Genomic DNA, 12,648 nt, shown 5'->3' with positions numbered 1-12,648 from the left:
GTCACATCTAACACAATGTAAGTAATTTGGCAGGTGAGAAACACAGCATTTGCATCTATGTCACCACACAGCAAAAATTTACAAAGGTTTCTTTCCAGTCAAGGCATTAATTAAGAACTGTAGTGAAGTATCGTCTTGTAGAAGTAACTTTCAGTCCTAGGTTGTGCTCCTTTATCAGACACTGGCAGTTTCAATAGCAATAGTGACTTGATCCTTCAATAAGCTTTACATGTGAGGATCGATAAAGACGTAACACAGTCTGCCCTCGGGGATCTCATTGCTGTATTGTTCACTTGTCTCTTTCTATATTGACTTGTGTGTGTGCCCGTGTAAAGCATTATGTAGGAAAAAAACGCATTTCAGTCTTCCTTTTTAAACCAGGTGAAAAGATGTTAATTTTAAACAACCTTTTTAAACCTACTCAATCTTTATTTATGATGAGCAGCAGAAGACATCAAGGCCAAGTCAGACTGAGTTCATATTAGTGACTTAGTTCATTCCTGTTTTATTTGTTTCAGCAAACTGTACAACAACCTGTTTCAATGGAGGAACGTGTTTCTACCTGGGAAAATGCATTTGTCCTTCGGGCTATGAAGGAGACCAATGTGAAATTAGTGAGTAGCATCTCTGTGTGCTTGCTTTCACTTACATCAACTTATTCTAGTGTCGGTGTCTGAATGATGAAGTGCTACCTGCTTCTGCTGGGCTCGCAGCAAGGGTCTCACATGGCAGATTGGGGCCCTTGGAGAGTCAGATGCCGCATGCCTTCAAATGAGTTTCCTACTGATAAGTTTGACTCATTGCTAGACCATCTCATCCCCTACCTTGTTTTGTTTTTACTAGTAACTGGGCTTGGTAACAACCCTCAAGCCGTAAGTATGCAAGTAATACTCTGTGGCAGACAGATGTGCTGCTGTGCCAAGGCCGTGTGGAGCAGCTATTTTCAAAAGTTACAGCAATTCGTACTTGTGCACAGCAGATTAGGTTTGAGCCCGCACGTCCGAAAGGGCTACTATAAGCTGGGAACGGAAGGGTTTGGGGTAAAGGGAGGACTGAACCGTAAGAGCTGAGAGCTTTCACTTAACGTATGAAGTTGCATTCACATGGCAACTTGAAAATCCGTGTCACAAACATCAAAAGACTTGCTATTTTCAGAAGTTTAGCATCAAAGCAATTCAAAATATTTCAGCTCATGGTTGATCTAAGTGTGCTGTGTAAAGCTGGGGGTGGAGATACGGCCAAGCTGGAACAGACCTGGGAGGTCAGCTGTCGAGTATTTGATCTCACTAAAAGAAGAGTTTTCTCATAGCTCGGTTAAGTTGGATTAATTCTATAGTTCCCCACACTTGAACAGAGTATGAGCATTTTGGTTTTGAGAACGTACGCCTGGGTCATTCTTTCTGGACTTAAAGCTTCTAACAGGATGCTGTGCGAGGAACTTCCCCTGCTGTAAATAACCTCACTGACGTTCCCCAGTGCCTTCACAGGAGCACAGAGAGCAGCATTTGGCCTGGGAGAGCCCGTAAGAGTTGATTTCTTAATATGCATCAGTAGAGACAGGCTCTTCTCACAGTTATGAAATTTGTATCATCAAATAATTTGGAACCACATGGAAATAAACTCTAATGCCAATACAGGACAATAAATGAACTACTGTGCAAAGAAAGAACACAGATACCGTAAGACCTACATTTTGCACAGTATTTACATGTAGATAAACAGTAGCCTTATGTAAATGTTTCACCATATCTCTATATATTACAAGGCATTTTGAACTCCTTTTTACCTAATCAAAACTGGAGCCAAACGGAAGCAGTAAAGCTTTATTGTTATTAAATTAATAAAGATTGCCCTTTGATATAAATTCAGATCAGATGTCAGCAAGAACAACAGTGTGGGTTTCCACTGAATTTACCTTTGCTTATATCAAGTTCCAATTTGACACTGACAAACCTCATTTCTTTCTTCAGTCCCCAAGAAGTCAACTGCTGATACTTCTCAGATGATGAGTAAGGTTTGGTTCAAAGTTTGAGACGCATGTATTTTATGTCAGTGGTGGTTTTTGAGGAAAATTCTTAGAACAGATATTACAGCACGTATAATTAAGGGTGCTTCACTTAATTGGTCTGTCCCAGGGGCTCTTAAGCTCATTGTTGTCTACTGCTACTTGGGATAGGTACAACTGACTTCGGCTTCTTGCAAAGGCTTATCTGTGCAACTCAAATTAAATTAATTAAAATACAGGCAGTAAAGTAGTTTATGTACAAAAGAAAGAAAAAAAAATCAGGATCAGAGTATGCTAAGAGCTAAACTGGGATCATGTTGATGAGAGCAAGGAAAGCTATGCACTTGCCTTGGCTTTTGTAAAGCTGGGACAATTGTTAGACCGTGATTGGTGGCTGCTACCACCTCTGGGCACTGCACCAGTGCCAGCACAACAGTGGAAGACTGCAAGAATTGCTAGACAAGGCTTAGAAACACCAGAGGAGAAACACAACTCAGTCTCTTTTCTTAGATCCAGGGCCAGCTACATTCAGTCATGGAGGTCTTGAAATAACAAGGGGAGAAAACCTTTCAACAGGCAGAAAGCCATCTTCTGAAAACTGCAAAGTTCTTTTCTGTTTTTTTTTTAATATTGTTTAAAGATTTTGAGTGCTTGTCTAATTGTTGAATCACTCTCTAAGACTCCTGGGAAATGTACTGGACCCAGTCTACAATACTAACAAGCATTCACAGTCTTCCAGATTTTTTCTAGCTATAGTTATGCATTGTCTCTAATTAGTGTTTCAGTTTGAGTCCAGAGAGTTTTATTTTGTTTTGGATTCCTCCCCCATTTGTCACCAACTGTTTTGTTGCTTTTTCCATTTCTGAGTCAATAACAGAGAGAGTTATTACTTTTTCCTTCATTCTGTGAAAATATCTTAGTCCAAAGTTAATTGAGCTGTGCTGAGCCAAATATTTGCCTAATACAACTCTGTGGAAGTTGGTGTCACACCCCTTGCACCCATATTCTCCAGATTTACTTCAAGAACTAGGAGAATCCCTGGATTTCCTTAGCATTGCTCCTTAAGGTCATTAATGACTTTGGATCCAAATGCTTGCAAATTAGAATACCTACAGGTTCCCTTTCCAGAGGCTTCTGCGGGGAAATAGTGCTTTTGCAGAAACTCTCTCCTTAGCATGGTTTGTTCCGTCAGCTGGTTATGAAGCTTTTTTCAGGGCTATTAAAATAATTATGCACATTAGGAACAAATGTTTCTTTTTTATTGATGATACACACATGCATCGCAGAAGTCTGATGGGGTTGAGAGCTGAGCAAGCGCTACCTGGGGTATTGAGCTCCCAAGAGGGCAAGGCTGTGATCATGGGATGAGTGCATTTGCTGAGGTTTTCAGCACAGCAAGCCAACAGTGGAAAGGATGAGTGCTGATGCTTAAATTACCATGTGCTGGTCTCAGTTAAGATCCTTTCTGAAAAAAATGGAAAGGAAAGGAAGCAGTTTGCTGCCCCAGATTCCAGTTTTTGTTTGCTCACAGATTCAGGTAAATATTAGTGCTAAATCTGGGAAGGGCTTTTTTTTTTCTCTTTCCTGAAGAATCCAGAAAATGTTATGGGATTAGAAAAGATGAAAAAAGGTTTTGTATGACAGTGAGAAAAGCTGCACTGGCACATGTGGCCACCAAAGAGGCAAGAGGTATAGCTCCTGATGGCCCGAGAGTGCCCAGGGACGTGGCAGTGACCCTCCCTTGGCCTTGGGGTGACCTAGCTCGTGGGTGCTGTGCTCACCCTTCCTAGAGACGAGTGAAGATTTATTTAGTTCAATAATGCAGAAAAATTCTAACAAGGGATTGACAGTCTGGTGATGGGAAACTTGATGTTAAGTTTGAGGAAGGCCCTTGGTGTAAGTCAGGCCCAGCAGGAACTTGAGTGTGGATCTCCTCCACCAATGTGGACCTCCTCCCTCCCAGGCGAGTCAGGGCCAAACAACACCATCAGACCCAGCCTCTTCCTCTGGCAAAGTGTGAATGTGAGGGAAAGTAATTTCCAGACCAAAAGCCTTGAAAAATGTCTGCCAGTTCTAATTACCGTTACCAAAGATGCTTTGTTCTTTGCAAATGGGAAAGAAGGGCATGCTTTTTTAATGCGCCTTTAGTTTCTGAGCTGTGGAGTGGAACAGTCCTCATTGCACCATCAACAGCATCGTGGTGCTCCACAGCCACGAGCTGACAGGCCCAGCCAATCTATTTATTGTCTGCAAGTAGCGGCCATACTTGCAGTTCCTGAGCATCCTAGTGCTTAAAATCTCTCTTGGACGCCACCAGATTTTCTTCTGCTTGTGCCTCCTGGGTATGGATCCCACTCTTCGCAAACACGAAGTCTGGACACTGCTGCCTCCCCCACAAAGAGTGAGGAGAGCAGGAGGCAATACTGACTGGTCGCATGGGGGACTCCGCGGAGTCCAAGTGGCACAAGTCTGGGCAAAAGCTGTATGGACACACGGGCTTTGGCCATGCCAAATTATTGTCATATTTTCAAAGCAGAAGAATGCATACAAATTGGAAGCACAGACTTGCAGCAGAGGCTTCTTGACAGATCCACATTGCACACTCCTACAGCAGCATCCGATGAGTTTTTTGGGTACAAGGCAGGCTTCTCAGACACTTGTCTCCAGTCGGTGCAGGGGACTAAGACCATTGCTTTTGTGCTTTTGATTTCTAGGTAAATGCCATCAGCCCTGTCGAAATGGAGGCAAATGTACTGGTAAGAATAAATGCAAGTGCTCCAAAGGCTACCAGGGAGACCTGTGTTCAAAGCGTAAGTACCAAAGCCACTCCATCAGTCCTTGTTGTAGGAGCATCAAGCTGGCTGTACAGTATTTTTTTACACAATGTCAGCATTAATTGTTTGTTCTCAAAGTACTTCAGGTTAATTTGCTTCCTGGACATATAGCGTACACCAGATTTAAGGGAATTATGAAACCAGAAACATTTTTTACAAAAGCCTCCCCACAGTTTCTTCTGTACTCTGAGTTTCTATAAGAGAGTGATGTGTCAGCTTAGTAATAGCAGTTAAGTAATAGGGAAATGCTTAATAAAACGTCCATACGTTGCAACATTAAAATCCAACAGGAGCACTTCGTGAGAGGGATGCTGGGGGCTACCCTCTTCTCCCGCTGGTTCTGGTGTATGCTCAGCTCTGCTGTTCCATCTGCTTCTCCCGGCCAGAGACTAAGCCAGACCTTGCAGGGGAATGGGGGGTGAAATGTTTCAGGGCTCTGCACACACTCAGTGCAAAGTCACAGATTTACTGTGAGAGCCCCAGCCTGTGCCAGGACCAACCCGTCATGAGGAACAACAGCAGGGAAAGCAAATATGCAACTCCATCTCTGGATGAAATGTCAAGAGTTCAGGCGTACACGCTCACTTTCTTACAGCTGTCTGCGAACCCGGCTGTGGCCTGTATGGCACCTGTGCTGAGCCCAACAAATGCCAGTGCAAAGAAGGCTGGCACGGGAGACACTGCAATAAAAGTAAGTGAGAAACAAACCCCAGGAGTCCGTATCGGGGGGTCTTACACATCCGATGCCATACAGAAATGACTGCTTCAAGAGCCTTTCCAGCCTCATTAATGATACCACACTCCATTTTTTCAAATGTTTAATCCAAACAATAAAACAAAGATTTTCAATACTCTGTAATTTTAACTACTTAAAAAACCCTCAGAATTGTTTAAAAGTGTTTTACCAAGATCACCCTTATATTAGAAATTCCAGAGTCTGGTATCAACCAGATTTCTAGATGCCCTCATGTGTCTTCCACCCACGGTATGGAAGGGATCTGAAGTCCTTCAGTACTCCTCAGTAATGTCAGCTGGCTTTAAAATGTTGGGTAGGCATTTTTAGAAATAAAACTATGTCAAGTTTTAAAGATGATTAAAACTTAGAAAAAACAAAGTGTCCTTTAGAAACTTTGGGGAAAACTTGAAGAGTTATGCAAGATCTATGCTTACCGACTTTCAAGTTTTCTCCTCCTCTCCCCCACCCATGCTCCACAGACCACAAAAGATATTGTCCCAAAGCAAATTTAAAGTCCTTAAAATGAATTTCTGTTGTGCTTATTGACCCATTTGACACCCCATGAGGCAACTGATCGTTTCACTGGATTTAAAATAGCACTATAAAATTATCTGAAATACAATTGGATATATCCAGTAACAACTTCAGATTTAATTTTATATTTCATGTGCAATAGTGCTGTGACAGCAGATCTTCAAGAGACATTCTGTACATTCTCCTATGAGGTATGAATGTTTAGCTTAAACACTGTTAGCTAATGATTCACATTTAATGTTTTAAGTGGCAATGATAAAAAAGGTAAAAAAATTTGCAGCTAAAAAAGCCACCAATTAGCCACAAGAAATGTGAACCTTACATTGCGGCATCAACTGAATGTTCATTTTTATTAAATGCTGTTGATGCCTGTGATTTGTATTGCATTAAAATATATTACAATAAATATAGTTGTTTCATTAAAAAATGAGTATTATCTAACTGAAATGGATTATGCTGTGAAAATTAGGTTTGGGAGTCCACTTCTCTGCTGTTAGCTAGTGGACCTGTGTTTATTTATGAGAAATACCATTAATGTAAGTTATGGTCAAAAAAAATGGAAATCAATATGAGCTTCATAAGTTCACTATGAACTTTTTCTTCTTGTAATACTCTTCTTATGAAGAACTCACATAGCAGGTGAAAAAAAAGATGTACTATGGATGGCCATCCCCAAAGAAGTAATTACCTGTACAACAAAACCAAAACTCCTAACTACCATGTTATGAGGAGTCAATACACATTATTGTCAGCTCCGCGGTTTTCCATCCTTAATTACTTGGAGTTCGGGTACAGTCCTGCTGTGTTTAGCACTGCAAAACTCTCTTTGTATTCAGCAAAGAAACTGAGAATAGGCCATTTGGGTAAAATTCACTCCCATTTTAAGGGCCCATGTAGGGCTTAAATTGCACATACAAGTCTGTATGCACTGCAATTCACTCTTTTCAACTAAAACCAAACATCCCCTGGTCTTGAGAGGACATTTATAGTTAATTTGAGAGACTTGCTTCATACTCCATCAAATCAATGGGTCCTTGGTAAAGCTGTTTTCTTAAAAAGAAGTGGTTAAAAAAATTGAACCTGGGACTCAGTTTTTCAGTGTCATTTCCATGAGCTTTAAGTAATGAGATGGGTAAATGAAACTATAAATAATTACAACATAATACTTTGAATTCCATTTTTATTGTTCGTTTTCATTTTCCACAACAAAGCAGCTCCGCTAAGGCTGTTTCAGACTGCTTTTTTTTCCCCCTAGGTGTTTATTGTCACTGCTGTTCTTTCTCTTTGCATTCAGCCGTAAACCAAAGCCAAGCTCAGGTAGCTGGCGCAGATTCTGCCCAGGGGGATGCTTACGCCCCTCTTTAGAGCCCGTTGCCAGCAGATCGGCATGACTCTCACCCACCCGGCATGGGCTGTGCACACATGAACCCAGGGCTGAGTGACAACCTGGGCGTGCTGATGGTCCCCTGGGCTCCCTGGAGAGGCAAGAGCATCCTTCCATCTGGCAGCACCTTGTCCATCCCGGGGGGCACAGAGAGGGATGAGCGCTTGCGTAAGGCATAGCAAAATCCTTTGTTCAAACGGGGGAGACTTTTTCCACTTGAAATATTAACCGTGGATCGCGAGCCCGCTTCTGTGGTTTCTTTTCTCTCGAACTGGATAATTTTCCAGGGTATGGAGCCAGCGGTCTGAGCGCCCTGAGGCCAGCAGGCAGCAAGCACAGGCAGCACACGCCTTTGCCAAAAAGGGTCGAGGAGAGGCATGTTCCACCCGAATCCAATTACATCTGGTGAACTCCAACATCTGAAACGGTTCGTGTTACACAAAGTTCATAGCCTTCATTAACCTCTCATGGATTGAATGTTAAAACGCTGTTCATTACAGTTAAGATTACCGGCTGGAATTTTATTAGCTTCATTATAAACCACTGAGCTGATATTTACTACTCCTTTTAAGTTTTATAAATACTTCTATAGCATGATTATATAGGCTTCTTCTTTCAGTGCTTTGGATGGTGTTTTGTACTATATTTCAGTTATGTTTAAACTTCCTTTTTTGATTCTGTAGCTGCAAATATTTTCCAAAAATTAAGTAACAATATTCAAGCAGAAAACCTCATAGATGCTAACTTGAATCATTTCAATGACTACAGATTTAATTTGCCTAAGACAAAGGAAAGGTGCATTTTACATTTTTGCTATTGTGTATTTAGACTTTTCCCTGAGAAAAATAAATAAAATAAGTTGCCTAATTTAAAAACTGAATAACTCAATTCAATGTTATTTTTGGCCTTACAGTTTTGCAAAGTACTGTGTATTAAAAATACACTGCAGCGGTGCCATTTAACCAACGTAATATATTGTAAACAAAGTAGAAGTATAATGTATGAACTTTCTGCATCGGCTTGAAGCAATATAATATATTGTAAACAAAACAGCTCTTATGTAATAAACTTTTTATACTGACGGTTATGTATAAAATAAAGATGCTGCTTTAGTTTTTCCAGTACTGCTCTGTGTGGCCTGCTGCAGTCTCATCAGCGCTGGGTCGGGACGATGGCTTTTCTAGAGCACCCTCATAAAAGAGTGGCACGGTGGGGTTGGTTTCCCTGTCTCTGCTTTTAACCCCACAGCTCTTAAAAATATTTCAGAAGAGCAACTTCTTCTTGTGCCTTTGAAAAGGAGGGGATAGCACCGAAAGGCAGGTGTTTCTGTCCCTGTGTTTGCCCTCCACCATGTCCTCCTTTCCCCCCCTGCACTGCCAGCTGGCCATGCCAAGCTGGTGTGCCCTGTTCGTGGCACCTCTGGTACCCGGGATATTCTCCTCAGAGCCTCTGTCCAGGCAGGTAATAGTCCAGCGCTGGCGATGTTTTCTGTTCAAGGGTGATGCTCCCATGTCACGTTGTGTTCAGACAATAAGGTTTGGGTGCTGCCTCTTGCGACAGTCAAGGGCCACACAGTTTGTAATGTGCTGTGGCTAGGAAGCAACAAAAATGGTTTGTGTCTGCGTTGAAGAACAATGTCCATTTCAACAAATGATTACTGACCTTTGCTATACTGCAGTTCTGGGAACCTTATTATCTGGGAGATAAATAAAAAAGTAAATAAATAACACATAATTTGGGGCATAAAATTAATCTTAATGAGTGAGAAGCTTTGAGTTACAAAGGAAAAAGTCTAGTTTATAAACCTGACCTTGCTGGTCTTATTTAGTCAATGGACCCATAGGCCAAGTAAAAAGACTTGCTTAGGCCAGAGAGAGGGAGGACATCTCTCTAAGGATCTGTTTTTACATTGTCCTTCGCGTGGTGGGACTGTAGATGCTGCCCAGCAAGCCTGATCCAACAGGAGACCAACCCCTGCCTTGCCACGCATGGCTGCAACCCTCTGGGTCCGGTGCACGGAGAAACACAGCTGGGGAAGGAGGGGCAGGGCCAGGCCAGCCCCCCATTACACCCCCGGGGAGATAACGAGGAACAGCCCAAACAAGGTGGTTTGGCCGCTTGCCTGATACCCTTCCCTGGGATGGCAGTAAAACAGCTCAGGTTTGCTGAAGAAGGAGCTTTCTTAGCATGGATGTGTGTAACAGCTATGGCTGGTGGGCTGCAAAGTGGTGGTCCCCCAGCCCTCAGTCTCATGCCTCCCATGGGACCCCCAGCACCTCCCCGACCTCCTAGGGGACTGGGGGGAGCCTGGGGCACGGGGCCCCTGGGTGGCAACGCAGGGCAGGATATGACCTGCAGCCAGCTTGCCTCTGTGCGTGCTGCGTTGCTGTGCTGCAGGGGATTTTGAAGGGCAAACCCCAGTCCCCATAGCAGCCCCCATACTCTTACCTGTGTCTTGGCAACCTGTGGATCTCTGCCCCACACCAAGGCTGTTGTTGATTGTGGTGAAATCAGCTTTCCATTAAAAAGGATAATCAGCTGTATCTACAGGCAAGAAAGCAAAATACCAGCTGCTGGGTGTGAGCTGGGCTTTTCCCTTCACTGGGGCCAGCAAAGTGGGCTGTGGGGCGGGAAAGGAGCCCAGCCTCTGCCCTGACTTAGTGCTCTCCCAAAAGCACCCTCTTCAAATCAAAAGAGGATGGAAAACAGGGAGCCTGAGGCACAGGAGAAGACACTTGGGTGCTGAAAACCCAAGGGGAGGAGATGGGGACGGAAACATTTTTTGAGATTTTCCTTAAAAGCGATGAAAGAAGGAGATTAATATTAGGCTGAGGTTAAATGTGTAAGTGCTCTGTATCTCCAGGGATGCCCCAGGAGCTGTTTATAAACATGGATGTCACATTTGCTAGCTTTTTGCTCTTTCCGTAACAAAGATTGGCTGAAGCCATTGGTCACACGCCACAGCAAAAAGCACAGAAATTTCTTACTTAAAATTCCTCAGCTATTTTGGCTGAACTTTTTCTGCTGCTGTCAATTTCTTAGAAAGTGCTTCCTTAAAAATAACAAGTGCATTCTTTTATATGGAGTAATTTATTTTGCTACTTGTTCCAAAGACACTAAATGCTGCTGCTTGGTTTTCTGAGTTTCACCACTGACTTTGGGAAAGATCATTAATCATGAGTAGAATATAGTTGGAAATTTTACAAAAGGAAAAAAATTTTCCTCAAAGTGCACACTGTAACACAATTCTTTTCCTTAAATAACGTCAACTTTCTACACGCAAATTTTCCATCACTTTGCCTTTAATGCCAGCGTGAGCACAAAGTTTCCTCCTTGTGTAGAGGCGGTCCCCCATGTCAGAGAAGTTTTAAGTCGAAGTCCGTGATATCTGACAATGCTAAAAGAAGACATTAATGCCTCAGAAAACATCCATTAGAAAGTTGGAAGTAATTTTGCCATTTAAAAATAAACTACAGAATTTATCACACTCTCTCACTGGACAGGGTGTATGTATGGGAAAAGTGCATGTATCTGCCATAGATGAAAATCAGTTAAAGAAAAATAACAAGTCCAAATACCAATCTATTACAATAGATCAGACAGAAACTGCCTTTTTAACAACGTTTGGGAAAGTTTGCAGTTAGCCAGAGAGAGATGCCAAACGTTGCACTCGTGAGCAGCAGCTATGAGATAATCAAAACTGGTAAAAGAATATAAAATGTTAAATCATTATAGCTCTAGACCCAAAATCCCAATTTAAGCAACTGACAAAATTATAGCTTTATAAAGTGCTTCTAATAGTACTCGATAATTTGGATATCTAATATTAGCATCCTGCTAAGTCCAGGTGTGCACAACAGTTCAAAGCACTAATACATAAGGCACAGAAAGAAAGCGGAGACAGAAGCCCTGAGGGCAAACTGCCTTTTTTGTACCGCTGCCATTAGCGAACCGATGCACGTGCTTTTTTTGGGGTAATTTACAGTTTAGGTTAGTATCCCCTTAGCTCCGGCTATGCTGCTTGACTTAAAATATATCATTTTTAATGCTTCTTCATTTGACTTTTTGGGAACTGCAGAGAACTTGGGCCCTTTCTTGTTTGTGCTACGCATGAATTAGCAGCATAACTTCATTACCGCCTGCACAGCAAGCTCTGTGGCCGTGCTACTGGGGTAGCAGGGAGCCAGCACTGCTGTGCACGCTGAGTGATGCTCACGGGGTGTCTCTGACCGGGAGGCAGTGCTGGCTGCCGGGACCCGGCACACTTTCACCATGTGGAGTGAATGCATGGTCCAGTTGGTCTTCTTCCAGCTTCAGCTGCATTTCAAGGAATATTAAGGTAAAAAAATTATAAAGAAAAAAATTCAAAGCTGTTCCAGATGACTCGCTGCCTGTCAGGTTCAAACTCCAAAAGCCAGGCTCAAAGCTTTGTCCAGACCTAGTGTTATTAGTTCAAACACTGCAGCTTTGTTTCTGCTGGACAGATTTGTTACCTTTCCCTCCCTCTCACTTCTCTATATCACTAGTTCTACTGAGTTTGCCCACTATGGAAAAAATGCCTACTTGCAGATACTAAGGGGAGATCCGGCAGCAGCAGAGTGGGAGCTGCCTGAAGCGGCCTGAAGTTATGCCAAGGTTTCCCCGGTGCCTGCCCTGCCCACGGCACTGCATCGGGTGCTGTCGAGGCATCGCTCGGAGCCACAGCCTCACAGCAGCTCCAGGTCTTGCAGTCATTTCAGCTCAAGTGTAGAGAAACTGCATCAGCCAGAAGTGCTCTCATCCATAACAGGGATTAAATCCTACTAAATCCCACTGGTCTTGCAGTGTGAATATGACTTCATGTTCGGTGAGGTGACGAGGTGCTATGATTAGCCAGGCCATACCCAAACCTTAAGATTGTGATTAGACCAGCAACACCCTCTCCAGCTCTAAACTGTGCCAGTAAGATTCGCTCACATGATGCTTTAAACGAAAAAGCAACTAGTTAAAAAAAAAAATCTCAACTGAAATGAGTCCAGTTGTTGTTGTTGTTTATTTTTTCTTGCAGCTCTCTGATGGGGTGGCTGCTGAGTCTCAGGCCAGTAATTCGTGCGTGGCTCCCAGCACCCAGCTCCTGCTGGAGCACAGCTAACTGCACACTCCTCGGTGCCTGGCT

The 12,648-nt window shown here is 42.9% G+C and overlaps 1 protein-coding gene across 1 annotated transcript in view; it reads left to right on the top strand.

The window, feature by feature from the left end:
• WIF1 (Wnt inhibitory factor 1) overlaps positions 1-8,600 on the top strand; it is a 46,502-nt gene extending 37,902 nt beyond the window's left edge. Inside the window, exons 7-10 of the mRNA XM_076328652.1 lie at positions 519-614; positions 4,720-4,815; positions 5,435-5,530; positions 7,781-8,600. Coding sequence (XP_076184767.1) covers positions 519-614; positions 4,720-4,815; positions 5,435-5,530; positions 7,781-7,902 — 410 coding nt within the window. The 3' untranslated portion in view covers positions 7,903-8,600. The remainder of the gene's footprint in view (positions 1-518; positions 615-4,719; positions 4,816-5,434; positions 5,531-7,780) is intronic.
• Positions 8,601-12,648: the final 4,048 nt, after the last annotated feature.

The sequence above is a fragment of the Aptenodytes patagonicus genome, chromosome 1 (genome assembly GCF_965638725.1).
Source record: "Aptenodytes patagonicus chromosome 1, bAptPat1.pri.cur, whole genome shotgun sequence".
Classification (NCBI taxonomy): Eukaryota; Metazoa; Chordata; class Aves; order Sphenisciformes; family Spheniscidae; genus Aptenodytes; species Aptenodytes patagonicus.
Note: the sequence above shows the minus strand (reverse complement) of the source record. Positions and strands in the feature narration are given on the sequence as shown.